This window comes from Cheilinus undulatus, linkage group 5 (assembly GCF_018320785.1).
Source record: "Cheilinus undulatus linkage group 5, ASM1832078v1, whole genome shotgun sequence".
Classification (NCBI taxonomy): domain Eukaryota; kingdom Metazoa; phylum Chordata; class Actinopteri; order Labriformes; family Labridae; genus Cheilinus; species Cheilinus undulatus.
The window spans coordinates 53,999,592-54,027,424 of NC_054869.1; the positions used below are offsets into that span (position 1 = coordinate 53,999,592).

Below are 27,833 nucleotides of genomic sequence, written 5' to 3' on the forward strand. Positions count from 1 at the left end.
CAGAAAATTAATACTAGCATATACATACAACCGTATAGATTTATAAAGATACTGTAGACAATTAAAGATAGAATAAAATGGATTAAAATTAAATTATCTGTAATGATGAAGTTTGTCACATTAGGTTGGAGGTGATTCTGAGTCTCAGATGTAAACTGATGCTATCTCATCTCATCGGAGAATAAGCCATTCTGGATCTAAAAATGAACACTAAATATTAATATTAATATTTTAATAGAAATAAAAACATAAATATAAATTATCACGGAAATTAATATTGACATGTGTCTGTATTCCTTATTGGTGTTGTGGAATTCTTCAATCATTAATACTATCAGCATCAATCATATTTTTGTGTTTGTTTACATAAATATATAAATATTGATTAAATATTTTAAATTGTGATAATATTTTTATCAATGATGTGGATATCTTTATTCATTAATACCATCTAAATTATTAATGTTTTGACTTGGCTTTGCTAATTTTGTGGATATCTTCATTCATTGAAAGATTTATGCAATCATTTAATTTTTTTAATTATTGTCATATTGTGGGTTTCTTCATTGATTAATACTATTAACATGTATTACATTTTGACTTGTGTTTATATTAATAATATTGATATTAACATTTTGATTTATGTATTTATTTTTACTTTCATTAGTGTTGTGGATTTCTTCATTCATTTGCCTTATCATTATTAGTAAAATTTTACTTGTATTTTTATTGTCATTGTGACCGTTCGTTAATATAATTAGTATTTTGACCTGTATTTTATTTTTATTGTTGTTATGGATTTCTTCATTCATTAATTTATCGCTCTCTCCTGGCACTCGCTGGCCTCCATACACTCTCCATTTCCACCAATCAGAGCACAGGGAGGGCCGGAGTCTGCTCGGGTTAGGTTGTCACTGTGATTGGGTAAATAACAAACCACCCACAGACTGTAGTAGGGAGAAGTTTATCGCTAGCCTAGTCTGGGAGCGAATGCGGCCAGGTGAGAGGGCATGAGCCAGGTGGACCACCGCGGAGGGTCTGCTGAAACCCACGGACATTAACCAGAGACAGGCCCGGGCTCCGAGTGAGTCAGCCCGCTCGCTCTCTGCACGAGAGACCGCTGTTAGCCGTTAGCACCACGGCTAACACCGCAGAGAGGGCGACCTGAGCCCCAGAAAAGAGAAGCAGCCGACCCGGACACTGGGGAGACCTTAAGGGGGCTGGGAGTTAGATTTAGATCCCGAGACAGTTGGAGTTCTATCCCGGGACAGCCTGGAGGTGGCGTTCCCCGGTCGTGTGGTTCTCCTGCCCCGCCTGCCCTCCTCTCTCTGACCGCACACCGCGCTGTGTCGGCGGCGTTCGAGCATGCTAACTGGGATGTGTCTCTTTAGCTAACGGAGCTAGCTCGGTGTCTGTTGTGTCCCAGGTACGAGCGGTCTCACCTGTACTGACTCTGCATTACCCGTATGTTAATGAGGAACCAGCAGGCTGCGATCAGACGCGGAGCATGCGGAAGGAGGAGAGGCTCCATATAAGCAGATAGGAGAAAAGCGAGCTAACTTTGGACTGATTTAGCACCGAGCACGGACTGTTAGCGGAGCTCCAGGATGAAGAAGTTCTCCAGGATGCCGAGGTCGGAGAGCGGGGGGCTCGGTGGGCCGTCCGGATCCAGCTCCGGGCTCAGCAGCTACCTGGGCAAGGTGTTCTCCGTGGGCAGGTACCAGGTCACCGTGGAGGAGCTGGTGGCAGAGGGTAGGTCCAGAATAGCAGCAAACACAGCATGGTGGCATAAACACTAAATAAAAGCACTATATTAAACATAAACACTAAATAAATGCACTATATTAAACATAAACACTGTATTAATGTACTATATTAAACATAAACACTGTATTAATGTACTATATTAAACATAAACACTGTATTAATGTACTATATTAAACATAAACACTAAATAAAAGCACTATATTAAACATAAACACTGTATTAATGTACTATATTAAACATAAACACTGTATTAATGTACTATATTAAACATAAACACTAAATAAAAGCACTATATTAAACATAAACACTATATAAAAGCACTATATTAAACATAAACACTATATAAAAGCACTATATTAAACATAAACACTGTATTAATGTACTATATTAAACATAAACACTGTATTAATGTACTATATTAAACATAAACACTAAATAAAAGCACTATATTAAACATAAACACTGTATTAATGTACTATATTAAACATAAACACTGTATTAATGTACTATATTAAACATAAACACTAAATAAAAGCACTATATTAAACATAAACACTAAATAAAAGCACTATATTAAACATAAACACTGTATTAATGTACTATATTAAACATAAACACTGTATTAATGTACTATATTAAACATAAACACTAAATAAAAGCACTATATTAAACATAAACATTATATAAATGTACTATATTAAACATAAACACTATATAAAAGCACTATATTAAACATAAACACTATATAAAAGCACTATATTAAACATAAACACTGTATTAATGTACTATATTAAACATAAACACTGTATTAATGTACTATATTAAACATAAACACTAAATAAAAGCACTATATTAAACATAAACACTGTATTAATGTACTATATTAAACATAAACACTGTATTAATGTACTATATTAAACATAAACACTAAATAAAAGCACTATATTAAACATAAACACTGTATTAATGTACTATATTAAACATAAACACTGTATTAATGTACTATATTAAACATAAACACTGTATTAATGTACTATATTAAACATAAACACTAAATAAAAGCACTATATTAAACATAAACACTGTATTAATGTACTATATTAAACATAAACACTGTATTAATGTACTATATTAAACATAAACACTAAATAAAAGCACTATATTAAACATAAACACTATATAAAAGCACTATATTAAACATAAACACTATATAAAAGCACTATATTAAACATAAACACTGTATTAATGTACTATATTAAACATAAACACTGTATTAATGTACTATATTAAACATAAACACTAAATAAAAGCACTATATTAAACATAAACACTGTATTAATGTACTATATTAAACATAAACACTGTATTAATGTACTATATTAAACATAAACACTAAATAAAAGCACTATATTAAACATAAACACTAAATAAAAGCACTATATTAAACATAAACACTGTATTAATGTACTATATTAAACATAAACACTGTATTAATGTACTATATTAAACATAAACACTAAATAAAAGCACTATATTAAACATAAACATTATATAAATGTACTATATTAAACATAAACACTATATAAAAGCACTATATTAAACATAAACACTATATAAAAGCACTATATTAAACATAAACACTGTATTAATGTACTATATTAAACATAAACACTGTATTAATGTACTATATTAAACATAAACACTAAATAAAAGCACTATATTAAACATAAACACTGTATTAATGTACTATATTAAACATAAACACTGTATTAATGTACTATATTAAACATAAACACTAAATAATGCATATATTAAACATAAACACTAACTACAACCACTATACTAAACATAAACACTATACAGAAGCACTATATTAAACATAAACATTATATAAATGCACTATATTAAACATAAACATTATATAAATGTACTATATTAAACATAAACACTGTATTAATGTACTATATTAAACATAAACACTGTATTAATGTACTATATTAAACATAAACACTAAATAAAAGCACTATATTAAACATAAACACTGTATTAATGTACTATATTAAACATAAACACTGTATTAATGTACTATATTAAACATAAACACTAAATAAAAGCACTATATTAAACATAAACACTAAATAAAAGCACTATATTAAACATAAACACTATACAGAAGCACTATATTAAACATAAACATTATATAAATGCACTATATTAAACATAAACACTAAATAAAAGCACTATATTAAACATAAACACTGTATTAATGTACTATATTAAACATAAACACTGTATTAATGTACTATATTAAACATAAACACTAAATAAAAGCACTATATTAAACATAAACATTATATAAATGTACTATATTAAACATAAACACTATATAAAAGCACTATATTAAACATAAACACTATATAAAAGCACTATATTAAACATAAACACTGTATTAATGTACTATATTAAACATAAACACTGTATTAATGTACTATATTAAACATAAACACTAAATAAAAGCACTATATTAAACATAAACACTAAATAAAAGCACTATATTAAACATAAACACTATACAGAAGCACTATATTAAACATAAACATTATATAAATGCACTATATTAAACATAAACATTATATAAATGTACTATATTAAACATAAACACTGTATAAATGTAGTATATTAAACATAAACACTATATAAATGTAGTATATTAAACACAAACACTACATAAATGTACTATATTAAACATAAACACTGTATTAATGTACTATATTAAACATAAACATTATATAAATGTACTATATTAAACATAAACACTATATAAAAGCACTATATTAAACATAAACACTATATAAAAGCACTATATTAAACATAAACACTATATAAAAGCACTATATTAAACATAAACACTATATAAAAGCACTATATTAAACATAAACACTGTATTAATGTACTATATTAAACATAAACACTGTATTAATGTACTATATTAAACATAAACACTAAATAAAAGCACTATATTAAACATAAACACTGTATTAATGTACTATATTAAACATAAACACTGTACTAATGTACTATATTAAACATAAACACTAAATAAAAGCACTATATTAAACATAAACACTAAATAAAAGCACTATATTAAACATAAACACTATACAGAAGCACTATATTAAACATAAACATTATATAAATGCACTATATTAAACATAAACATTATATAAATGTACTATATTAAACATAAACACTGTATAAATGTAGTATATTAAACATAAACACTATATAAATGTAGTATATTAAACACAAACACTACATAAATGTACTATATTAAACATAAACACTGTATAAATGTACTGTATTAAACATAAACACTGTATAAATGTACTATATTAAACAAACACTGTATAAATGTACTATATTAAACATAAACACTATATAAATGCACTATATTAAACATAAACACTGTATTAATGTAGTATATTAAACATAAACACTGTATAAATGCACTATATTAAACATAAACACTATATAAAAGCACTATATTAAACATAAACACTGTATAAATGTACTATATTAAACATAAACACTATATAAATGCACTATATTAAACATAAACACTATATAAATGTACTATATTAAACATAAACACTATATAAATGTAGTATATTAAACATAAACACTGTATAAATGTAGTATATTAAACATTAACACTATATAAATGCACTATATTAAACATAAACACTATATAAATGTACTATATTAAACATAAACACTGTATAAATGTACTGTATTAAACAAACACTACATAAATGTACTATATTAAACATAAACACTGTATAAATGTAGTATATTAAACATAAACACTGTATAAATGTAGTATATTAAACATTAACACTATATAAATGCACTATATTAAACATAAACACTGTATAAATGTACTGTATTAAACATAAACACTGTATAAATGTAGTATATTAAACAAACACTACATAAATGTACTATATTAAACATAAACACTGTATAAATGTAGTATATTAAACATAAACACTGTATAAATGTACTATATTAAACATAAACACTATTAATGTAGTATATTAAACATAAACACTGTATAAATGTAGTATATTAAACATTAACACTATATAAATGCACTATATTAAACATAAACACTGTATAAATGTACTGTATTAAACATAAACACTGTATAAATGTAGTATATTAAACAAACACTACATAAATGTACTGTATTAAACATAAACACTGTATAAATGTAGTATATTAAACATAAACACTGTATAAATGTACTATATTAAACATAAACAGTATATAAATGTAGTATATTAAACATAAACACTGTATAAATGTAGTATATTAAACATAAACACTATATAAATGTACTATATTAAACATAAACACAATATAAATGTAGTATATTAAACATAAACACTACATAAATGTACTATATTAAACATAAACACTGTATAAATGTACTATATTAAACATAAACACTGTATAAATGTAGTATATTAAACATTAACACTATATAAATGTACTTTTTTAAACATAAACACTGTATAAATGTAGTATATTAAACATAAACACTGTATAAATGTACTATATTAAACATAAACACTGTATAAATGTAGTATATTAAACATAAACACTATATAAATGAACTATATTAAACATAAACACTGTATAAATGTACTATATTAAACATAAACACTGTATAAATGTAGTATATTAAACATAAACATTGTATAAATGTAGTATATTAAACATAAACACTGTATAAATGTAGTATATTAAACATAAACACTGTATAAATGTAGTATATTAAACATAAACATTGTATAAATGTAGTATATTAAACATAAACACTGTATAAATGTAGTATATTAAACATAAACATTGTATAAATGTACTATATTAAACATAAACATTGTATAAATGTACTATAGTAAACATAAACACTATATAAATGTACTATAGTAAACATAAACACTGTATAAACGTAGTATATTAAACATAAACACTGTATAAATGTAGTATATTAAACATAAACACTGTATAAATGTACTACATTAAACATAAACACTGTATAATAATACTAAATACTATGGACAGAGCAGTGTAAATACAGTATAACAGCATGGCGGCCCTAACCCTAACAATGCTTCTTATTGATCAATCTTATACTGTTGGATAGCCTGTTTATTTCCCTTTTAGAAGGAGCCACATTTGTAAGGAACATGCATTTGTGGGATGAGCAGCAGAGCTGAGTTTGTGGGTTACGGCCATGAAAAATGTGACAAATCTCCGCCAACCCCAAACAGTTTATTCTACTGCTGCTACTGACTCTTGTTTTGAGCTTCTGGTTCACCCCAGGTGCTGCCAGTCAGGTACTGCATTGGCACATTAAGCCAAGAATTACTGAACAGTTCAGCCATGAGTCCAGATTCTGCCTACTGCAGGTGGATGGTGGGGCCAAAGTGTGGAGAATAGGCGGACAAAGCTATGCTGAACTGCACTGATGGAGTAACATGTTAAGGTGGAGGAAGTGAGATGGTGTGGGGCGGCATCTTCCTCACTGGAAACACGAGGCTCTTCATCATTGGAGGAAATCTCAGTGCAGAGGGATATGGAGATGAGATTCTGCAACCAGTGGTAATCCCACATCTCCACAGTCTGGGACCGGACTCTGTCCTTCAACATGGTAGCTGGCCCCCACAGAGCGGGGTTTATCAGAGACTGCCAGAATCTGGGAGTGGAGAGGAGGGAATGTCCTGCCAGCAGTCCTGACCTCAACCCTGCTGAACTGTTGTGGATCAGCTTGGGCGTGATGTTGGTGCCAGAGTGACCAACACAACCACACTGGCTGACTTGTGAAGAATGGGATGCCATCCCACAGCAGTGTGTGACCAGGCTGATGACCAGCATGAGGAGGAGGAGCCAGGCTGGTGACCAGCATGGGGCAGAGGAGCCAGGCTGGTGCCCAGCATGAGGGGGAGGAGCCACGCTGGTGACCAGCATGAGAGGGAGGAGCCAGGCTGTTGTGGCTGTGATTGGTTCTTCTACTGAGGCTCCAGTTTGTCAATGCTGAGATTGTTAAATCACCAATCTGTCTTGTTTCTCAGACTTCAATCATCCATTCACCAAACAAGAGTTGCTTGTTTACTCAGCTCTGCTGCTCATCCCACAGATGCATGCTCCTACACATATGGCTCCATAAAAAAGGGAAATTATCGGACTTTACTACGATATCAGATAGAGAAGAAGCGTTGTTACAACAGAGAAATAAAATAAAAAACTCTCATTTACTTCGTTTTTGTGCTAGGTTTATAGAGACAGTGGAGAGAGTAGGTCCAGAATAACAAAGTAGTGGGATGTGACACTAAAGAGCAGCCAAATAAAAACAAACGCCACTCGTTTGTGTACATGTAAATAACGTATAAATGTAATAAGAGCAAAGCTGTCCTCCCCTCTGGAAGTCCAACTTGATCACTGATCAGAACAAGGTCCATAAATGTCATTAACTAGAGGCTGACTCTCTAGAACAGAGATGTCAAACTCAAGACCTGGTCCAGTTCTACCTGGTCCAGTAAGGTCTGCAGATTTCCTCCAGAATAAAAACCTAAACTTAGCCTGGATTATTTCAAATATCCTTGTCTTAAAATGTAGAGAAAGTCAAAATTATCAGATAAAAAGTCAGGAATGTGGAAAAAAATAAATCGTGTTAAGGGCATAAATTCATGATTTTGGCTTTTTATTTCATATAGTGACTTTTAAATTTCACAACTTTAAATATTAAGTCATATTTTGACCTTTTCAGTTCATGATTTTGAATTTTATCTCAAATTTGGACTTTTTTTTAACTCATAATTTTAAGTTTTTATGTCATATTTTGGGCTTGTAGAGTCTCAGTTTTAAATATTAAGTCATATTTGACCTTTAAAACCTTACTTTCACTTTCAATCCTATATTTACCTATCAGACTCACAAGTTAAAATTTTATCTTACATTTTTAAACTCATGACTTCAAATTTAATCTAATATTTTGACCATTCTAAACCTTGATTTTGATTTTTTTACCTTTGAAAATCCTGGTTTTATGGAATTAGATGTGAGGATGGACAGTAAATGTTTACCTGACAGTCACAGCTGATAAAAAACAAAGGTTCCTAGGGTTAACCTTTGAACTCCCATAGAAAATGCTTGGGGTCATTTTTGACCCCACGCATGGAAAAGTGTGGAACTGATACAAAAAATGCAATTACTTAAAAAATATAACAATTAGATACAAATGCAGATGGCCTCATGCAGACAACCTTTTTGATGAATACATGGAAGATTAAACTATGAAAATTAAAATGACAAAGATATCGCCGCTGGGGTCATTTTTGACCCCGCTTATGCATCTGAGGGTTAACACCGGATCAGACTAGGGCTGGGCGGTAGGGTTAGATATGACCAGGAGTCATATCTCAGTATAACTGAGTGACAGATGAAGACTCGGATCTGGGTATTTTATCACTGGATGGGTATAAATGATATGTACCTGTATTTGTTATTTCTGCATGTATCCTGTTGATGAATGGAGCTAGATAGAATGTTTATCTTGATTTTTGTTCTAATCACCAATGTTTGTCCCGATATTGGAATGAGGAACTTTGATATGAGTCTGGAAAAGTCAAACCGGACTGAAACCTGTTTGATAGTCCTTGTCCTAGTCAGATTGGGCAATTTTTACCTCCGCCAAAGAGGTTATGTGAACGCGTGGGTTTGTTTGTTTGTTTGTTAGCAACTTAACTCAAAAAGTCATGGACTGATTTTGATGAAATTTTCAGGAAATGTCAGGAATGGCATAAGGAAGAACTGATTAGATTTTGGGAGTGATCCGGATCACCGTCTGGATCCAGGAATTTTTGAAAGGATTCTTTACTATTGGGAGATAAAGCTAATGGCGGTGGTCTGCGCTGTTACCACTTTACACCAGGAGATGGCGGACATGAGTAACTTCAATCCCAGCAGCATTTTTGGGTGTGTTTCTATTCAAAGTTTTGGAGTTTAGAGAGTCTGAAAGACGCACGCTCAGTCAAGGAGTGGAGTCGGAGCGTAACAGAGAGAAAGACAGCGAACTGTAGCGAGAATACTCACAATGCTGGGAGGAATAGAGGAATATTCACCCTCTGACATGACTTCCAGTCGTTCGGTAAGGCCATGGGTGCATCTGTTGGCACCCGTAGCAAAGCCAATGCTTTGCCTCACCGTGTTTCCACCCTGCCAGGGAGGGAGTAATCTGTGAATGCTGTGGTGGGGGGCACATGGGGACGGATCCAGGAATTGTTTTTAAGGGTTTTTTCACTATTGGGAGATAGGGCTAATGGCGGAGGTCTGTGCTCTCCAAGTGCTTTTCTAGTTAATCAATAATTGCAGCCAACCCAAACCTGACGCATCACCTAAACTGTACAGTAACATTGACAACATTTCCTCGTAGGTTATCAGAGTGCTCTGTCCTCTTAAACCTCATGTGTGTGAAAAGTTTAGATTATTCCAGCGATCGCTGGGATCAGTAAGGAAAGAAACATCACAGTCTTCACTCAGGTTTGAACAGAAAGAGAGAAAGCAATTTCTACATTGGACAAACATGTTGGCAACATTTGGAAAGGTTTGACCATTGTGGAATATCTAGGAGCCAGGAAATTTCAGCACTGGACTTGTTGCACAGGTGGCATCCTATCACAGCACCACGCTGGAATTCACTGAGCTCCTGAGAGCGAGCCATTCTTTCACTGATGTTTGTAGAAACAGTCTGCAGGCCTGGGTGATGATTTTATACACCTTTATGGAAGTGACTGGAACACCTGATTCACATTATCTGGATGGGTGAGTGAATACTTTTGGCAGTATAGTGTACTTTAATTGCACAAATACATTGGCATCTTTCACATCTAACAGGGAAATCATGTGAAACTTGAAACCTTATCCAAAATATGTCACTAATATCATTTTTAGAAAAGTGTGCGGGAGTTTGTGATGATTGAAACAATTATCGCTCAGTATCTGGTGCTCCTATTTTATTTCCTATAATATCAACCGATATTTTAATACGGTTTAACTTTCTATAAAAATAGAAATGTTTCTTAAATGAAATGAAATGTATAAAACAATTATTTTTCTGTATATTAAACATTTTAAATTGATTATCTAGTGAGCAATACTCATATTACTGTCAGCGGTTCTAACTAAACAGTGTTTTTAGGGGGCATTTGACCTTTGAACTTTACTGATCTCAAGGATATCTTCTTCAGCCATTTCTGCTTTAAAGATAAATGTGTGTATCCTAAAAATGGGACACGTTTCCCAGCCCTAGTGAACCTCCAGCCTGTAAAGATCCTGCTGTATTGAACCTTTTTAGCGGACAAGTTCCCGCTCGTTCATGCTGTTTTTGTGGGCTCTAGGGTCGATGTACAGTTTGGTTCTCCTGGCCTCGTTTCTCTCGAACAAACGTCTCCATGTCCTGATGGACAGTTTAATGTTAAGTACATTTATTTTATTGGATTACACAACAATTAAACGAGTAACAACAGAGCTCTGTGGACGTGAAGGGAGACTTATGCAATGACAGAGCAGCCTGACCGTGTCAGCTGGTTTCTGGGAAATGTTAGAAATGCCCTTTATGCTTCACAAAGCTCTGTGTTTAAAAACAGTGAGACGGGGATCTCCTCCATGCAGAAACGAGGAAGTGAAACAACAACAGCTGCTCCTCCACAAGCAGAACAGACGTTAAACCAGTTTATTCATTATCAGTTTACTCTAACGGCCTGGTTTAAACCAGCCCAACCAGCACCCAGCCATCGCTGGAGTCTATCCTTCTTCATGGGTTTATGGTTGGTGGTTCAGATACCTCAGTGCTTCATCAGCACCAGGTATCAATAAAAAAACACTGTGACTTTGATGATCAGTAGTTTCAGGAAGTTCTGGAGCTTTCTACAAAAACTACACCTGTTTCATCCAGCAAACCCTGAACATGTCCCATATGGAAATGCTACCAGTGCTTTCGAAAATTAAATATTTATTATAGGTTATAACCCATAAATGTCAAAGATTTACACCAGGACAGAGTTACGCAACCCCACTCAACCAAAGAGCCAATTTGTTGAAAAATACCTTTGCAATAGCCACAATCTAAGTGGTGAAAGTGGAAAAAACGGCTTGAAGTAGCAAAAAAACAATAAAAGGTGGCAAAAATGGGTGAAACAGGGAGAAAATGGGGAGAAAAGTGGAAAACGGGTCAGAAAATAGCTGAAATAGGTGAGAAGTGACAAAAAAATGAGTAACAGGTAGCAAAAAATGGTCCAAAAGTGGCAAAAATGAGGCAAAAAAATGAGTGAAAAGTGACTAAAATGGGCGAAAAGCAGTCAAGAGGGGCTGAAATGGGCAAAAAATGGCAAAAAGAAAGTTGCAAAACCTGGCAAAAATAAGAGGAAATAAGTGGTATTTAATGGAAAAATGTGGCCTAAATGGGCGAAAAGTGGCAAAAAAAATTGTGTAAAAGGGCAGAAATGGGGAAAAAGTGGCAAAAAGAAGTGGAGAAGATGGGAAGAAATAGGAAATAAGTGGTATTTATTGGCAAAGTGTAGCTTAGATGGGTGAAAAGTGGCAAAAAATTGTGAAAAAGGGCAATAATGGAAAAGAAGTGGCAAGAAGAAGTTGCAAACATGGGAAAAAATAGTGAAAAAGGGCATAAAAGGTCTAATAGTGGCAAAAACGAGGCAAAAAAATACAGTAAAAAGTGACCCAAATTGGTGAAAAGCAGTCAAGAGTGGCAAACGTTAGGAAATAAGTGGTATGTAATGGCAAACGGGGGCTTAATTGGATCAAAAGTGGCAAAAAATTGTGAAAAAGGGCAAAAATTGGAAAAGTGTCAAGAAGAAGTGGCAAAAATGGGGAAAAAAATAGGAAAAAATGGGTATTTAATGGCAAAGTGTAGCTTTACTGGGTGAAAAAAGGCAAAAAATGGTGGAAAGGGGCTGAAAATGTTCCCTTTTTTAAGGTTTTCTTCAGGACTAATATTTAAAATTAAATAAATTTAAATTAAATAATCACACAATAAGCCACACGTTGAGTATCACTGCACTAGGATGTCATTAAAGTAAAAGTCAGACCACCTGTATCTGTTATTATGATGACAAAATAGAAGTCCTAGACGTACATAGTAGTGAAATATAGATTTAATTTGACTACTAAACATGGCAGATGAACTCCTGTAAACATGTTGGTGACATTTGGACAAGCAGGTGAAGCTGGAGACGAGGGTTTCTCCAGCTATCATGAGTTGTGACATGGGGTTTATTTCAGTCAGGCTTTCAGGAGGAAGTGTTCGGTTCTTAGAAAGTGAGAGCAGGCGGCGGTCTATCTGAAGACAGCTTTTATTGATCATTTAAGGTTATGGCAGAGCAGTTAGAGGGTTTTAGGTCAAGGTCAGCTCTCAGATAACAAAGACACATGAGAAACTGCTAAATGATGAACAGTTAAGATCCCTAATGAACTGTTTAATGATAGAGATCCACGAATAACAGCTCTGATGGTCAACCTGGAAGATTCCCTCTGAACTGATCAATGATTCAAAAAATGACCGATAATAACCTCTGCAGTGTCCACATAAAACGGCTACGAAACTGGAAATGCGCATAGCTGCAATGCATTTCTTTACAAACATATGATTAATAGTGATAATCAGCAAAGACACTGGCATTGTTTCCGTCAGTATTACCACACCATTACATGTGCAGAAACAGCAGAATCAAACATGTTTGAATATTTCTGTTGAACGTGCTGCTTTATCAGACTTCAGTGATGCTATCTTCTAGCCATGGTTAGCTGTGCCATGTCTGCTGGTCTGGTTGAGTCATTTCCTCTTCGCTCCTCTTCAGCCTGTGGTTTCTCTGCTGATCTCTGCAGGAGGAACACACTCAGATATACGACAAGTATGAACAGGATGTCTGTGAGTGTGTCACCATCGTTCCTCAGCTGAGCTGGAAGACAAAGACATGTCTGAAGTAACGCCGCACATTAAGAGTTTCACAGTTGGTCTAAAGTTTGAGGTTAGTTTGTCTGGTGTCAGAGAAATGTGAAATCATCCTGCTGTGATATTTGTGTGACAGTGAATGAAAGTCAACATTTCTGACATTAATGGCGTTACCAGGGCGCACATTTTCAACCACATCACATGAAAACTAATAATGCATCAAAATAAAGTTGATGCCAGTCTTTAACCTATCCATCAAGCTCCGACCTCCATGGTTGACATGTAAAGCTTGTTTCTAGGTTGGTCTAAAGTTAATTTGAGACCGTGTTTTCAATATGGCGACGACCACCAAGGCTTGATCTCAAATGTTACTTTAGTACCAAAATGACTGAGGCACTCAGGCTTCGTCCAGTTCTTCATCCAGGCTGTGACATGCTTCTGTCTGCCCCTTTTCTTCCACTTATTCAGTCGGGTCCACATCCCTCACCTCAGCAACAGCTCCTCCTGGAGGATCCTGAGACGTTCCCAGATGGGATACAAAATCGCATCAGGCCTGGGAATGCCTCGGGGCCCTCCAACAGAACGGGCAAATGTGGCTGGGAATAGGTGGGGCCAGGTTGACTTGATTAGCCTACTGCCACCATGACCTGATGCAAGAAGATGATTGGATGGAGGCATGGATGTATGTATGGATGGATGGATGGATGGATGAATAGCTAGATGTATGACAGATGCATGGATGGATGGATGAATGGATTCATAGATGGATGGATGGCTAGATGGATGAATGGATGGATGGACGGACGGATGGATGGATGGATGGCTAGATGGATGAATGGATGGATGGCTAGATCGATGGACGGACGGATGGATGGATGGATGGATGGATGGATGAATGGATGGATGGATGGCTAGATCGATGGACGGACGGATGGATGGATGGATGGATGGATGAATGGATTCATAGATGGATGGATGGCTAGATGGATGAATGGATGGATGGCTAGATGGATGGACGGACGGATGGATTGATGGATGGATGGATGGATGGATGGATGGATGGATGGATGGATGGACGGACGGATGGATGGATGGATGGCTAGATGGATGAATGGATGGATGGCTAGATCGATGGACGGACGGATGGATTGATGGATGGATGGATGGATGGATGGACGGACGGATGGATGGATGGATGGCTAGATGGATGAATGGATGGATGGCTAGATCGATGGACGGACGGATGGATGGATGGATGGATGGATGGATTCATAGATGGATGGATGGCTAGATGGATGAATGGATGGATGGATGGATGGATGGATGGATGAATGGATTCATAGATGGATGGATGGCTAGATGGATGAATGGATGGATGGCTAGATGGATGGACGGACGGATGGATTGATGGATGGATGGATGGATGGATGGATGGACGGACGGATGGATGGATGGATGGCTAGATCGATGGACGGACGGATTGATTGATGGATGGCTAGATGGATGAATGGATGGATGGCTAGATCGATGGACGGACGGATGGATTGATGGATGGATGGATGGACGGACGGATGGATGGATGTATGGCTAGATGGATGAATGGATGGATGGCTAGATCGATGGACGGACGGATGGATGGATGGATGGATGGATTCATAGATGGATGGATGGCTAGATGGATGAATGGATGGATGGATGGATGGATGGCTAGATGGATGAATGGATTCATAGATGGATGGATGGATTGATGGATGGACGGACGGACGGATGGATTGATGGATGGATGGATGGATGGATGGCTAGATGGATGAATGGATTCATAGATGGATGGATGGATGGATGGATGGATGGCTAGATGGATGAATGGATTCATAGATGGATGGATGGCTGGATGGACAGATGGATGGATGGATAGATGGACGCGTGGATAGATTATTGACCCTTAGAAGACTAAAATGGAAAAAGTACTGGATATTCCCATTTGTTAAACACGGCTCAGTGATCACTAGGACATGACAAAGAAGGAAAATCACAGAAGTGGCATGTATAAGAAGTCACAATGGTAAATCTAGCCTTTATATCGGTGTGATATGTGGTCTGACTGATTCACAGCATGAACTAAAGAGTGGAGAAGAACCTTCTGGAACATATCCACTGGTTATGTGCATGCAGTCTATGGTTATGGGCTGGGCGTAGGTAAAAATATAATTAATCCTCTCACCTGTTGGAGGTGAATGTCCCTGAATATTTCTTGTTGTGTTTTTGCATCTTCACACCCTGACTTCATGCTGAAAATGTCCTGGTTGGATGGCTGGAGAAATCTCGGGGTAAGTTGGGGTGTGATTCTGTTTTTGTTCATTGAATGTTGAGAAGTTTCCAGGAGTTTTAGGATTAGGACTAAAGAGAGCATGGAGTCCTGTCTGTTCTTGATTGTGATGTTTGTAGTTCTGAGGACAGATGGAGCGTTCCTGCAGTGATCGGTGTGAACCTGCAGGCTGGTAGATTCATTAAAGAGAACATCTGCTCAGCATTACATCCATTACCATCCCTGTACCTGTCCATCCATCCTCACTCCTCTGACTCGTATTAATTCACCAGACAGCCCTCCTCTCTACAGGCACACTCATCTGTTTGTGTCTGAAGAACAGGAGGACGTTTGCGCTGTAGTTTCACTTCCTGTTTGCATGTAAACGCAGAGATTACATCTCTTTTCTGAGGTCTGACTCATCATTTTATGTAAAATAGTTAAAGAAGAAGAGGATCTTTTAGATTGTTCCCTCAAAAGAAAACAAAAAAAGAGCTTTGAAATCTTTGAAATAAGCTGTTTTTAGCTGAGTCCTCTCTCTCCTAGCATTTCAGTGACTAAATATGATTATAGTGGTACTCTTACCTGGAGTAATGTTTCTGTACTCAGTCCCAATAATAGCTGTAGCATTACCATGTGTTCTAGAGCCTTCTGTGTTGGTCTGACTGGTTATACTCAGTAAGAAATGTAGGAAATATGAAAATAATGAATTATGAAAAAGGTATAAGACTCTAAATACAAAATAAGAACAACAAATCGGAATTTGAAACTTAAAGGTTTTCATTGATAACACAGTAAACAATAGTGGCAAAGCATTTTCTTTGCATAGACTTATCCTCCGCTCTCTGTGGGACAAAACAGTGAAAAAAATAAACATTCTGTGACTAACAGTTTTCAAAATATAGCCTACACATCTACAAAAAAAGTCCATGCGCTTTTTTTGCAGTTAGATTCATTTGTGCCGTTCCTTTAAAGGTGCAGTGTGTAATATTTAGCCTAGTAGCATTTAGCTGAACAAACCTGGTAAAATAAAGCAAAACATTTCTAAGATGGTCTATTTAAATATGTGTTTAGTCATCTAAATTCAAAAATAGCTATTTTGAAAAAAACAAAAAACAAAAAAACAAAAACTCAGAATAAACCTTTAATTCATTCATAGGGAGAGTCCCCTCCATGGATGCCGCCATCTTGGATTTGTACATGTTTCCATGGTAACATAGGAAAAATAAAGTTATTGTATTGTAATTGTGTTCACATTACAGATACACATTAAATTCAACTGGTTGCCACAGTTTCCAGCAGAGAAATGCAGTCTAGAACCCACTTCTAGATGTTGATATTCAGTTTTACACACTTCACCTTTAAGCAGTAGAGAAGCAACTGGTTGACTACAACTCCCACAATGCTTTGCATCTAAACATTGCCCTCAACAAATAAGGCGCTGCCCACTGAAGAAAGCCAAAGTACTTGATCAAAAATTGATTAAAAATGGAAAAAAGACGCTTATTACCAGATCCAACGCCTTGGATTTCATATTTAAAGACCCTGGAAAGTCACTGAAGTTCTGGGCTCATTAGACCGGCGTCCTTAAGGGCAACAGAGACATCGATGGTAGCTAAACTGGTTTGCTTCTTGTTGTATACGACAGCCCTGTCTTCAGAGACCTCAGGAAGTCAGCCAAGTTCTGGGCTCACTAGAAAATGTTCTGTAAAAGCTACGAATGCATGGAGGGCCTATGTAGAAAGGCACAACACAGAGCTTTCACAGGAAAAAACAAGCTAGTGCCTATGACTTACGGTTCAAACGTTACCAAGCAGTTTACAAAGGGGTGTGCCTCCGGCACGGATCCTTGCCGCTGGAGCTCTAAGGGTTAAGGGTAAATCCATCCAAACCTACCTGCTTCTTTGTGAAAAAGTCTAAGAAATGGTTGTTCCATCCCTGGCAGCAACAACTAAAGCAACCGTTTGTGATAGGCCCTTGTAGCGCCACATTATGTAATAACGCCACATTATGTAATAATGTGATAAATTTTGGGTTCATTATGTAATAACGCCACATTATGTAATAACGCCACATTATGTAATAACGCCACATAATGTAATAATGTGATAAATTTTGGGTTCATTATGTAATAACACCACATTATGTAATAACGCCACATTATGTAATAACACCACATTATGTAATAACGCCACATAATGTAATACCGCCACATAATGTAATAATGTGATAAATTTTCAATTCATTATGTAATAACGCCACATTATGTAATAACGCCACATAATGTAATAATGTGATAAATTTTCAATTCATTATGTAATAACGCCACATTATGTAATAATGTGATAAATTTTGGGTTCATTATGTAATAACGCCACATTATGTAATAACGCCACATTATGTAATAACACCACATAATGTAATAATGTGATAAATTTTCAATTCATTATGTAATAACGCCACATTTTGTTAGCCACTAAGCAGTTAGGGTTAGGGCAAGGTAGTAGGGTATATATCCTGGAGCCCACCTTAAGTCCTAGGGTTAAGGTTGGGTGTTTAGTCTAGAGCCCTGATGCGGGGTTAGGTTTAGGCATAAGTCACTAAGCAGTTAGAGTTAGGGCTAGGTAGTTAGGTAGGGCATACCTTGGAGCCCACACTAAGTCCTATGGTTGGGGTTATTACATAATTAGGTGCTACAGTCCTGCCACAGCATCTGAGTCAGATCTAAGCCCAGACTTTGACTAGACCACTCCAGAACCTTCATCTAGGTTTTAGTCCATTCAGAGGTGGACTTGCTGGTGTGTTTGGGATCATGGTCCTGCTCCATAACCCATGTGGTCTTGATCTTGAGGTCATGAACTGATGGTCGGACATTCTCCTTCAGGATTTTCTGCTAGAGAGCAGAATTCATGGTTCTAGTGGTCCAGGTCCTGGTCCAGACCATCCCACTACCACCACCATGTCTGACTGCTGGTCTGATGTTCTTCTGATGAAATGCTGGGTTAGTTTAACTGCTTTTCTCCCTCATTTTGTTATAAATATGCTTTTAAAGAACACTGATGCACTATTTACCTAATCTAAGACTGGATTGACACCTGAGATCCTAGGCTGGCCTGAGTACAAAATTCTGATTGAATGTCATCCTTTGAAGATGATGTCATCCTTTGATCTAAAATTAAAGCCCTCAAAGGATGACATCATCAAAGGCAGATGATGTAATGTTCGATAAAGAGGTATTTTTCCCTCCATTTTTGTTAACTAGTCGTCCATAGTTGATAGCTGCTGTAAAAGTTGGTGGAACTGTTGATGAGTGAGGGCTAGGGTTCCAGAAAGTTCCTCTTCTGTCTGGTCAGTCCTCAGAATATTTCCCAGAAGTCTTGGGGATCATCAGGATGTTTTTAGTCAAATGTGTGACAAGCCGTTGTGTTCTTTCTGGTCAGCAGTGGTTTTGGCCTTGGAACTCTCCCATGATGCCGAGTCTCTTTCTGATGGTTGAGTCATGAACTCTGACCTTAACTGAGTCAGTGAGGCCTGCGGGTCTTTAGGTGTTGTTCTGGGTTCTTCTGGGACCTCCTGGATGAGTCGTCCATGTTCTCTTGGAGCCATGTTGGTAGGCCGGCCACTCCTGGGAAGGTTCACCACTGTTCATAGTTTTCTCCATTTGTGGATAATGGCTCCCGGCATGTTTTGCTGAAGTCCCAAAGCCTCAGAAATGTCTTTGTAATTTTTTCCAGACAAAAAGTATTGAAACATGTGGCTGACAGGTGTGTTTTGGTGCGTCCAGAGACATTGATTGTTCACACAGTAATTAGCACCATGTCTACACTCAGTTTCAGATTTGGGTTTTGTCTGTGCAGACTGTATTTATAGTTAGAGTTGTAAACATTATAAAAACCAGAGAGCTGTCTAAGGGTGAAAAACAAGCGATTGTGAAGCTGAGAGAAGATGTAAAATAAGACATAAGTCTACTAAATCAAACCCTAATGTTTCCTTATAGACACCTCGGCTACAGAAGTGCAAGTCCAGTACATCCAGTGTTTAGCAGATAAATTGCAGACAAAGTCCTGCAGCCTGTCTAAGTTTCTCACGTCTGTAAACAGAGGTGGCCAGAATGTTCTGAACTCTTTTACGATGTATATCAGAGGGTCCAGCTTCACCCCCTTCTTACAAAAGTTGCCAATGTTTTTGTCTAATTTCAACGGTGCTATTTATCTTTGGATTTGTAGTTTTTATTTTAGTTTTAGTACTTTTTGGTACTATTGATCATCCAATATGAGAGATTAAATCAGTTTGAATCACGTGGTCTCCAGAGTGTCACCAAACAAACAGCGTTAGTCTGAACATGCTGACTCAGACGCAGCGGCCTGTTTGCTCCGTCAGCACAAACGCCCGGGGCTGTGACGGCGTCCGTGTCTGTGACTGTGCAGATCATGTAAACATGAGAAACTCGAGCAGTGTTTCCATTAGAGGCTCTCTGTGTTGGCTGAGCTCAGGTTGTCAGAACGCTGAGATCCCACGCCACGGGTTTGAAAATGAAACAATCTGATGTTTAAACTACAAATAATATAGAGCAGGGGTTTTCAAAGTGTATGAGAGTGAGCCTCCCCAAAGAGAAATTTATTCATTCGGTGGACCCCCACCCACATAAAGATTCAGACTGAACAAACTTCACCATATTTTCAAACATTTATGTCTAATTTTAAATGTTTTTAACATTTTTATATCTTTGATATTTTGGTCTGCCAATGTTCTTAAACATCCAGTTATTTGGTTTCAGTAATGAATTTATTGCCAATACTACCTGATGATTCTGCTCTGACAATCCTTAAAGCAGCGTTACTCAACCGAAGAGCCAAACTGTTGAAAAATACCTCTACAGGAGCCACAATCTGTGTGGTAAAACATGGTAAAAACAGCTAAAAGTAGTAATAAAATTAGGTTAAAGATGGCAAAAATGGCCAAAAAGCAACAAAAATGGATGAAAATGGGCAAAAATCAGGATAAAAAGTGAAAAAAAGATGGGTGAGAAGTGACAAAAAAATGAGTAACAGGTGGCAAAAACAAGGCAAAAAAAGTTTTGAAAAATGAGTTAAAAGCAGTCAGGAGTGTCAAAAATGGGCAAAAAGTCGGAAAGAAGTGGTATTTAATGACAAGAGGATGCTTAAATGGATGAAAAGTGTCAAAAAATGGTACAAAGGGGCAAAAAAGTTTCCCTTCTTTAAGGTTTTCTGGAGGATAATATTTAAAATTAAGACAAAAGAGCCACAAATAATCACAAATCACACGTTGAGTATCACTGCCTTGAAGTAACTATAAGTCTTTTCATTTCGCTCCATGCGTAGCAGAAGTTAGCAAAGCAAATCACTTTTTTTCTGGTTTATGGTTCCACGCCTCCCCTGAAGTTCTGTGGCGCCCCCTAGGGGAGGCCCGCCTCACACTTTGAAAACCGCTGATATAGAGAATATCAAAAGCTTTAGACACCACTGATTCTTACTGTGCCTGAGTGTGATTGCTCCCCTCACCTCCCATCCACCACTACTTTCACATTAGTAGACATGTACATAAACTTGTGTTGTACTAGTGCTGCAATCAGTCTGATAACGTCAGGCTGAGTGATTACATATTTGCATAAAAGTTATCTGTGCATTAGTACATCCCTACTGTCCAGTACTGGTACAAACCAGACTAGGAATGCGTGTGGTTAATCGGTAAAACAGTTAAATTAGCTGGTGCACCCATCATTTTTATAAACAGTCTTGAAATCCCGGTCTATAATGCTCTTTTAAACAGTAATGAACCTCCCGCCACTAGAGGCCACTGTAGCCTCAGTTAATGGACGCTGCGTTCCTGTCTGACACTTCACCGGATGTAAACATGAGAAGCTCAGCGGTGGCTAAGCGGTTAGCGTGTGGTAGGAACAGTGTGGTATCACAGTTTTTTGAAGTCAACTACAATTCCCACAATGCTTTGCATGCTAACAAATATGGCTGCCCACTGAAGAAAGTCAAAGTACGTGATTGAAAATGGATAAAAAATAGATAAAAACTACACTTATTACCGGATGTAATGCTGTGGATTTAATCTCCAAAGACCCCGAAAAGTCACCAGAGTTCCAGACTCGTTACAACGGCGTCCTTTAGAGCTACGGAGACATCGATGGTAGCAAACGAACAGCAAAACGGTCAGAGGAAAAAAAAGAGTACTTTCTATGACTTACGGTTCAAACGTTACCAAGTGATTTTTAAAGGGCCGTGTGAGCTGTAAGGGTTAATGTATCGGCTACATATTGGCCAATGTTGATTAATCTGTGATACGCTATAATCGGCCCGTCGATCAATCAGTCGGGCTCTAATATCAGGCTAACGTCACACCCGCTGACACAATGACCCAGTGAGGAATTTGTCTGTTTTCTAAGGATTTTCTCCTCTTTAGACTAGTCGGTTAATTTCAAACAGTTTTTAGCTGAATACAGAAATAAACGCTTAGGAACAAACTGAGCATAAGGCTAAAGAAATACTTAGGGATGGGACCGATCCGATCCAGTATCAGTATCGGGTCCGATATGGACGTAATTAATCCGATATGGACGTAATTAATCCGATATGGGCGTAATTAATCCGATACGGGCGTAATTAATCCGATATGGACGTAATTAATCCGATATGGACGTAATTAATCCGATATGGACGTAATTAATAGATCCGATATCTGACTGACAGCGCCGATCCAAGTGGCCGATCCAAATCCATCCTACAGTTTGTGGTAGACCATGAACGCACCGCAGTCTAACACGAGACAGTCTGCGTGTAACTGAGCTAGCATTAGTTAGGATGTTCTTAGCGGTATAATTACCTAGTCCATCAAACGTATATCTTTATTTAGACTAGTCAAAACTAGTCTAAACTAGTCTAAAGATGAGAGAAGAGTGGGTGTGACGTTAGCCTGATAACGGGTGGCGCTAGCATTGAAAGCTAGCACCGCCCGCCTTCATTCCTCTTTGTAGATTAATATCGGGCTTTGACATTTGGCCTCTTTTCACTTCGGGTGAGTAGTCATAGGGGAGCTTAACCCTCGACAGCCCACATACCACTTTATTTCCAACTTCTACTTTGGAAAACTGTCGTACCGCGGTCTTTCTGCTATATGCTAACAGGTTAGCCGTCAGCTGTTTGCCACTGCTGTCCTTCTCATTGTTTACATCCGGCGGTGAAGGGTCAGAGAGGAACGCTGCGGCCATTAACTGAAGCTACAGCGGTCTCCAGTGGCAGGGGGTTCATTACAGAGCAGGGATTTATAACTTAAACTCTGTTGTTGTTAACCTGACACGCCAGATGGATTAGTTTCACACATCCATCTGGAAAGCTTCAATAGGAAACGTCTGAGAAAAGGCAGAGGATTTGAAAAAAACTCAGAGTGTGATTGGGTGAGCGTTCTGTCTGTCACATCCCTACGGGCCAATCAGAGGAACAAAACACGTGACATAGCCGCTAGCAATCTGCCTGTGTGCAGCTACTGAGGAATAATGTGAACCATGGCGACTGTAGACATGTCAGCACTCGACTTTTGTGGTTTTGTAAAGAAAACAGCTCACTGCTGTTCTTTGTTCTTCTTTTAATGAAGAAATGTCAAGTTCTGATAAAACTGGTGCTTTAGCAGCATCCACGCTAATCTCTTCCTCCATAACTGCACCAGCTCTTGCTGCTGCTTGTTTACATCACGACTCTGCTGCGCCTGAAAGTACCGCCCCTCGTCGCTGATTGGTCCTTCTAACCGGGCCCAAACGGTTCAGACGGGAGCTTTGCAAGATGGATTCACCAGTGAAAAACAAGGAAACAGACGTATCCATCTGCTTTACAAGGTTAAGTTGTTGTTGTTTTTTGAATAATGCTGATATTTATTTTTTAGTAGTCAAATAAATTTGTTTGGAAAACATTTAAATTCAATTCATTTGTGTATTTTATTTTTTTTTGCTTCTTAATAAGAGGAAGTGGGTGGTACTACAGCCTCACGTAACCTCACACATTATACCAACAACTACTATATATATATATATATATATATATATATATATATATATATATATATATATATATCTCGTAATCTGTATCCTTATCAGCACATATTTATCGGAATCGGATTGGAACTGGAAAAAAAGCGGCTCGTGCATCCCTAGAAATATTATACCTTCTTTTTTTCAAAATCCTTTATTTGTACTTTTCAGGTTAAAGAGAACAGAAAACACAAAACATCCACAATACCAAAACCAACAAGGCAATTAAAAAAAAAAAAAAACAGGCTGCCATTATACAGTCTCATAAAACCCTCTACAACCTGTGTCACAATAATGAAGCCCGACATCTGAGGTGAAACGACCCAAGTGTATGATGCTAAGCAGGAATGGTCTCTATGGATTTGGACTGATACGGTACAGTGCCAAGAAAGGACCCCAAATTCTCTCAAATCTGTCTTTTGTGTTCGATTTGTACAAGCCTAGTCTTTCCAGCTGAATGACATACAGCAGGTCTCTAATCCAGTGTGAGAAGCTTGGTGGTGAGGTAGATTTCCAGGAGAGAAGAGTAAGTTTTTTAGCAACCACCATTCCCAGGTGAAGAGCCTCCTGTATGTCGTGTGCCAGTCCCAGAGTATCTGTAGAGCGTCCCAAGATAGCCAAGCACAGGTTGGGCTGAATGTCTTTGGAATAGGCCTTTGAGTCACAATCAAAAACTGACATCCAAAAATTACACAAGACAGGGCAAAACCAAAAAAGATGTGCTAGCGAGCCTTCAGCAGACTGATATTATACCTTCTTTGATTAGAAAGTTGCAGTAGGCTCTGTTGTGTTTTATTCTGAATGTTGATTCATTGCACAGCCTTACTATGTACACAGTCCTGCACAGGAGGAGGTGCTATGAATGCAGCTGGCTTGAAAGTCCACAGAATCCACAACAGTTTATGCTCTTTGTGGACAGTGGAGTCCATCCTGCTACTGTGGATGTTTTTATTACAGCGACCCTCTTCCTACCATGCAGCTCAGAGGATGAAATGGGCCTGTGCTGCACATACAAGATGGTTTTTGAAGAGACAGGAGATGTTTAGGATTGACTTTACAGATCTACTCACTGACCAGTATCCTGTACTCGAGCATGGTTGTGTACGCGTCTCCTGTGGATCATGCTCAAGTGCACATAAACCAAGAAGACTCAGGCGTAGTGCTGAAGCAAGGTACGCTTGTGCGGATCAAAAGACTTTGGGGTCATGTGTACTCAGGTCCCTGATGTAAAACCACCGTTTGACAGTCTGTGTAGTATTTAAAGTGAGGAGTGATGAAATAAAGAGGATTTACATCATTGTTTACGCTGATGTTGTTCTTTAATCATAAAATATCAGCAATAGTTTTGATCTAAGACAGTAAATCATCTCCAAACGACCATCTTCTCTCAGTTTCTGTTATTCTAACTGAAGTCTCAGCTCCGTCACTCACTGCTTTTGTCGGTGAAGTTATTTTGAATTGCCGTGAGGGTTTCATACTGTACGGCTGATGAATGGACGTATTGTGAGCCCGTTGTCTCTGTGTTGTGTTGTTGGAGCTCTGCAGGAAGAATGCTGGTACCACGCTGCCCTCGCTGTCTTTGTGCGTGCTCATTCAGGCTTCTCCCCCTCCTCCTCCTCCCCCGTCAAACTGCACATGAACTGTTTTCTACCGACTCATCATCGTCAGCCCATCTGAGCCCAACCACCAGCCAAATGTGGGCGTGGCCTCTGCGGGTCAAACAGAGATGATAAACAGAAGGTCATTGATACGGAAGCTCAGTCCAACATTTGATGTCAGAGCACGCTCAGTGAAACTCTCATGTTTGATGTCAGAGCATGCTCAGTGAAGCTCTCATGTTTGATGTCAGAGCATGCTCAGTGAAGCTCTCATGTTTGATGTCAGAGCATGCTCAGTGAAGCTCTCATGTTTGATGTCAGAGCATGCTCAGTGAAACTCTCATGTTGTATGTTAGTTGGCATGAACAGTCTAATTTCTTCGTTTCGTTCTCTAGTTTTATGAATTGTTCCTTATTCTGAAACTTATTTAGGGAGTTTGATCCCAGCTTCCTTCTTTTCACCCTCAGGTCTATTGTTCGTCACCAACTCATCTACCTCAGCTCACACTTCCTCTCTCTCTCTCTCTCTCCTCTCTCTAAGCCTGTCAGTGTGATCTTAAACCATTCTCAGCAGCAGCATGTTTAATACATTTCATTATTTATAACCTGTGTAATGCCTCTTGCTTGTTTCTTGCAGCTGTTTGATGGTGAGCCTTGTTCATGTCTTATAGCTGGACTGAGAGCACATCAGGATCTGTAACACACACACACACACACACACACACCCCCCACACACACACACCAGGCCTGCAGAGAAAGAGGAGATCGTGCATGAGTTTCTTTATCCTGGATCGAGTTTATGTAGTCATAAAAAAATGGCTTAGTCACAACTGTTTAAATGTAAAAATGCTGATGTGAGAGCGTTTGGGAAGGGCAGGGCTTTTCAAAAACTTCTCTGAAGGTGATTGGAGGAATATTCTGTCTGTCACATTCATGATGGGCCAATCAGAACGACGAGACAAAATGATGTACGCATGCACTTCTCTCAAGCTGGCAGGTTGCTGCTGCTGTAGATGTTAATGTGGAGTTTCTCTGTGAATAATACAGATGCCAAGGCTGGTCAGGAGACGTGCAAAAACATCTTCTCTGCTAAAACTAGCCTTACGCCCCGTTTACACGACAACGTTTTGCTTCGTTTTTCTTTTTCTTTTCCACAAAGTTTCACATTCACATGGCAACGTTTTCAAAACGGTCTCCGTTCACACGAGACTGCGGGTAACACCAAAAACTATGTAGTATACATGCCTGGCCAGTAGATGGACGTGTGATTTTCCTGCCTGCACCAGATTCTGACCTGACCCATACGCCGTCAAAGGGCGTATGGGTCAGGTCAGAATCTGGTGCAGGCAGGAAACATGTCTCCGCTGATCCAAGTGATGGTGAAGTAAATCAACACTTTGTTGGAGAATTACAGTTAAATTCAAAAGAGTGAGGAGCACGAACAGTACACTGGTGTCGGCCATCTTTGTTTGTTTTGGGCTTCGTTTTAGGCGTTTTAAGCCTACTTGTGCATGGATATTTACTGCAGCCGCAGTGCGCATGTCCGTTCTCCCTGTTTACAAGGAGATGGGGGCGTTTTGAAAAACTTCCACTCTGGAGCCCGTTTCCTAAAAGTTCAGTTTTCAAGCATCAAAACACCGTTGCCGCGTAAACGGACAACCAAAACGCTACAAAACTTTTGCATTTTCACTTGAAAACATTGTTGCGTAAACGCAGCCTTAAACTGCCGCTTTCCTACAGCTACAACCGAGCTAGCAGCTACTGCAGCAGCAGCCATTGGATACAACAGCTAACCCCACCATAACGATTGCAAACCCATACCGAAGCAGACCGGGAGAAGAGCAAAAAGCACCTTTTTCGTCATGAAGAACTTTCAGTGTGGTTCTCTGCCCCTGTTTAGATAAAGAAATGTGGTCCAGTTCTGACAAAACTGCCGCTGTGGCTAAGTCCGAGCTAATCGCTCCACTAGCAGCCGTTGTGTACAAACACAAAGACTAACCCTTTCCCTGTAAGTCTCTCAAACTCATGCTGAAGCAGACCAGGAGAAGAGCGAAGACATCCGTACAGTCATAAGTAGCTT

At 37.7% G+C, this 27,833-nt stretch overlaps 1 protein-coding gene across 1 annotated transcript in view; it reads left to right on the forward strand.

Annotated features, from left to right (window-relative positions):
- The first annotated feature begins 914 nt into the window (after positions 1–914).
- bmp2k (BMP2 inducible kinase) overlaps positions 915–27,833 on the forward strand; it is an 89,074-nt gene continuing 62,155 nt past the window's right edge. The window contains exon 1 of the mRNA XM_041787312.1: positions 915–1,752. Coding sequence (XP_041643246.1) covers positions 1,608–1,752 — 145 coding nt within the window. The 5' untranslated portion in view covers positions 915–1,607. The remainder of the gene's footprint in view (positions 1,753–27,833) is intronic.